The following is a 5,000-nucleotide window of genomic DNA, read 5'->3' as shown; positions in this document are numbered from 1 at the left end:
ACTTTACTTTGTTTCTGCACTTTATTTTGTCGTTTCTAATGTTTCCAGTGAAAAGAATCTAGTTTGAACTCTGACCTCTCTCCTGTTAGAATCACATGGAAAAGATCACAGCTAACAACGTTCTCTGTTCTAAAGAGGAACTCAGGAACTTTTACTCTGAGGACATTTTAAATCGCACACTTTTTACTTTTACTGCAGTAGATTTTTACAGCAGTACTTTTACTTCTCCTGCAGTAAAACATTCTGGTTCTCTGTTAAAGTCTCTGCGAGCTCGTCGTCTTGCAGCGTGCCCCCCCCCGCTCGCCGGCCGGCAGACCATAATAATAACAGGTTGTAACCGTGGCGACAGGCTGGTTTCAGGTCTGAGTGACGGACAGCGGGCGCCCACTCACACTGAAGGATCCTGCTCCACTCTCACTTTCTCTTTCTTCACCTCTGCCTCCCTCTTTTCTCTTTGTTGCTTTTTTCTCTCTCGATTTCCCCTCTTTCCATTTTTCTCTCATACATTTTCTTTCTCTCTCACACAGTCTTGATCTCTCTCTCTCTCCTTGGCTCTCTCACTCTCCCTTTCCTCCTCTCTTTTCTCTTCTCTCCCTCTGTCTTTTTCTTTCTTCTTATTCGTCTCTTCTCTTGTCCTTCCGGTGCTGAAGAAGGAAGTCCATAAAAGGATGTTTGATCTTTCATTGATAAAAACACAGCAGCTTCGTTTCCATGGCACTCGTTCTCTCTCCATCTCTCTCTCTCTATCTCTCTCTCTCTCTCTCCATCTCTCTCTCTAATTTTCGGCTAAAATAAGACGCTTGCTTCAGGATCCCTTTGTTCACATTTATTCATTCAAGCACAAGAACTGTGCAGGAGTTTGTCCTGCTGACGTTGGTGCAGAAACAGAACAGAGCATGAACAGGAGCTCATGTACAACACAAAGGAACAGTTTATTTTTATTTTTAATATAATTTTCATTTGCCATCATACGCACAACATATATATTCATACATACACAATACATGACAATAAAGACAAATACAAGACAAAATACATCACAATAAATAAAAAAAAATAAAGGAAAAGAAAAAACAGAGGAACAGTTTGTTTTTTATTGTTAATATAATTTTTATTTTCATTTTCCAATATACGCACAACGTACATAATCAATCATAAAAGACAAATACAAGACAAAATACATGACAAAGAAAAAAAAGAAGAAAAAAACACAAAGGGACAGTGAAATACAATAGACAGTAAATACACTGATACTGAAAGTACAAAACATTAGAAACAAAACATTAGAAACATCCTTTTTGCACAATCAACTGTCTCAAAGTTTAAAAATCCTTCTGCTTCTCTTAATTTCCACCTCTTCCTTTGTGATCGGTATAGATTTAATAAGGGAAATCAATAAGGGATAATGGCTTTTACCTGGAAAAGAGGAAGTGTCCATAATATTTTGTAAGCAAGTAGAGAAACTGAGAAATATGACTTCAAAGTTTGTCTCTTGCCCTGACAAAAAGTATTGGTGGTAAATAAGTGGAAGGTTTACTGAAGCTAAACTGTTCAGGTGACTGCTGTCTGCCTGAGTCGGGCAGAGCAGACGCATCGCTCTACATGAAGACAGCACACTACACATCAGGGATGGGACGATACATCTTCACAATTTCACAAGCTGTTTGTTTTTTTGTTTGTTTCCAAGGCGACGTTCAAAGGCTGGATGGAGATCATGTACGCAGCAGTGGACTCACGTGCCGTAAGTTTACATACATGTTTAAAACTGTAGAGGGAGATAATCCATGCTTCTCTGTGCCTACCATGATTCTCAGATGAGATGAGATGAGATGAGATGAGATGAGATGAAATGAGATGAGATGAAATGAGATGAGATGAGATGAGATGAGATGAAATGAGATGAGATGAGATGAGATGAGATGAGATGAGATGAGATGAGATGAAATGAGATGAGATGAGATGAGATAAAATGAGATGAGATGAAATGAGATGAGATGAAATGACATGAAATGAGATGAGATGAAATGAGATGAGATGAGATGAAATGACATGAGATGAAATGAGATGAGATGAAATGACATGAGATGAAATGAGATGAGATGAGATGAAATGACATGAAATGAGATGAGATGAAATGAGATGAGATGAAATGACATGAGATGAAATGAGATGAGATGAAATGAGATGAGATGAAATGAGATGAGATGAGATGAGATGAAATGAGATGACATGAGATGAGATGAAATGACATGAGATGAAATGAGATGAGATGAAATGACATGAAATGAGATGAGATGAAATGAGATGAGATGAAATGACATGAGATGAAATGAGATGAGATGAAATGAGATGAGATGAAATGAGATGAAATGAGATGAGATGACATGAGATGAGATGAAATGAAATGACATGAGATGACATGAGATGACGAGATGAAATGAGATGAAATACACCGGAGTTTTCACCAACGATTTGGGTTTGGGGTTTAGTTACTCTTTAAAGAGTTTGCCCTACTCTATAGGTGACATCACTTGGTACCAAAGACCAGCCAATAGCAGATTGCCAATGCAGTACCCTACTTCACCAGTAGATATCAGGCTCCACCAAAGATTTGGGTGGGGTTTAGTTACTCTTTAATTAGTGAGGTAAGATGAAGTGAGATGAGATAGGATGAAATGGGAAGAAATAAATCAAGTTTTGAAATGAGATTAATTGGTGAGTTAAGATTAAAGGGGAAAGAGATGAGATTTGAGGAAATTAAGTGAGATAGGATGAGGTGAAATGAGATGAGTTTAGATGAGATTAAATCAGTGAAGTAAGATGAAAGGTGAAGTCAGATGTGCTAGAGAAAGATAGAGATGAGATGAGGAGATGAGATTAAATAAAGTGAGTTTTTAAATTAGAATAAATTAGTGAGGTAAGAGGAAAGAAATGAGCTGAAAGTTGAATGAAGGAAAGATTGAGATGAAATGAGTTGAGATGGGATGACATCAATTAGTTGAAAGGGTGTAAGACAGACACATATTCCTTTTAAAAACGGTGTGTGTGTGTGTGTGTGTGTGTGTGTGTGTGTGTGTGTGTGTGTGTGTGTGTGTGTGCCAGGTGGAGGAGCAGCCTATTAAGGAGATCAACCTGTACATGTACCTGTACTTCGTCATCTTCATCATCTTCGGCTCCTTCTTCACCCTCAACCTCTTCATCGGTGTCATCATCGACAACTTCAACCAGCAGAAACGAAAGATAAGTATCAAAACCCAGAGACATATGAAATATCTAAAACAAGATAAATACCATATAAGACCCAGAGACGCTGTACTGAAATATCTAAAACAAGATGAATACCATATAAGACCCAGAGACTCTGTACTGAAATATCTAAAACAAGATGAATACCATATAAGACCCAGTACAGATCTATATAAAACAGATAAGTACGATACAAAACCCAGAGAATCAGTACAGTTCCAGTAAAGTTTGCTATTTGATATATAGTTGATTTTTTTATCTCCAGGTTTTTATTGTCATTTCTAAATTGCTGAGTCAGTTTATCTTTCTGCTTTAGATCTAATGTTATTAAATTGTAATTATTTCTCTTTTTGACATTGTTTTTTGCTGTGAAGCATCTTTGAGTACCTTGAAAAGCTCTGTGCAAATCAAATTTGTTGATATTATTATTTTGTAGCCATATAAAATAGATAAGTACCATACAAAACCCTGAAACACAGTACAGAATTATATAAAATAGAGAAGGTTGGATCTAATTGATCTAATAGCTGAATTTCTTGTTGGTTTTTTTGGGTAGAACTAAGGTTAAAAAATGTTGAAAAATGTTAACAATTCCTTATTTTCTAATTATTCTAAATTTCTAGCTTACACACACTCATGCAGATCTAACGCCAGCAGAAGTGTGCTAATTATTGAGTTAACCACCAGTTATAATGTGAGGAAGCAACATTTTGCAGTATGGATACAGAGAGTTTTGGAATGAAACCTTACATGTTGTCGCTGTCAGATTGAAATCCTTGTATCTCCAAAATGTCAGCTTTTCAGGAATTAAGAAAAGCCCACAGAGAACCATGTAATCATGTGTTCAAGTGAAGTGAAAAGCATGAAAATCACATGATATGTTGGGTCCTGTACGGTGAAGATAACAGACAGCTGTTGTCTGTGTTGGGTTTACTTAGGAGGACAGGATATCTTCATGACGGAGGAGCAGAAGAAGTACTACAACGCCATGAAGAAACTGGGCTCCAAGAAACCGCAGAAGCCCATCCCCCGACCGCTGGTACGAGCACGCTGAAGGGAGACTGTAGAGAGACGAACTGCATGCTAGATCCCTGGAAAGAACTGGGAAGCTTTGAATGTCTGGAATCAACTTCTCCATGTTGAACCGTTGATCATGAAACTAAATCACATCAGTAGGGAAAAGAGGAAGCGCAGAAATCTGATTGGCCGATTGGCAAGCATCAGCTGAGTTTCCCTCACAGATCTTGAATGGATAGAACGGTTCTGCCACTGTTTGTCATGATAATTTAGCTAGTTCAGCATAAAATGTCATTATGGAATTTTAAGTGTTAGTTGCTATGGTGACAACACAAGTCTGGACATTAAAGACGAGATGAAATGAAAAATGCCTTTTTAACCCTTTTAGATCACATCCCCGGTCATATTGTGCACCTATTTAACAATATATGCCAAAAAAAATACCAAAAATCAATGTCATTGTATTCTTATATCAAAATTCAATCATGTTTTCTTCCTGTAAAACAAAATATGCCGTGTGCTCACGTAAGCATGCCCGTAACTAATTTCAACCAATAATATCATGACATCCACCCATCAATCAATCTTCAACTTTTAGCGCACAGAGCTAAGAGGCTAAGATTCATTAGTTAGCTAGCTAGCAACAGCACGGTACTTCGGTGTGTCTTCGGGTGTTATGACACGCCCACTTTTCAACGTTCAAATCAAATTCCTCCCGTTACGTCCCGCCTGTCTTT

At 37.7% G+C, this 5,000-nt stretch overlaps 1 protein-coding gene across 1 annotated transcript in view; it reads left to right on the top strand.

Annotated features, from left to right (window-relative positions):
• The window catches only part of scn5lab (sodium channel, voltage gated, type V-like, alpha b), a 167,931-nt gene that overhangs the window by 155,417 nt on the left and 7,514 nt on the right, over window positions 1-5,000 (top strand). The window contains 3 exon segments of the mRNA XM_078291518.1: window positions 1,688-1,741; window positions 3,103-3,244; window positions 4,185-4,285. Coding sequence (XP_078147644.1) covers window positions 1,688-1,741; window positions 3,103-3,244; window positions 4,185-4,285 — 297 coding nt within the window.

This window comes from Centroberyx gerrardi, chromosome 22 (genome assembly GCF_048128805.1).
Source record: "Centroberyx gerrardi isolate f3 chromosome 22, fCenGer3.hap1.cur.20231027, whole genome shotgun sequence".
Taxonomy (NCBI): Eukaryota; Metazoa; Chordata; class Actinopteri; order Beryciformes; family Berycidae; genus Centroberyx; species Centroberyx gerrardi.
This window is presented reverse-complemented; position numbering and strand designations above follow the sequence as displayed.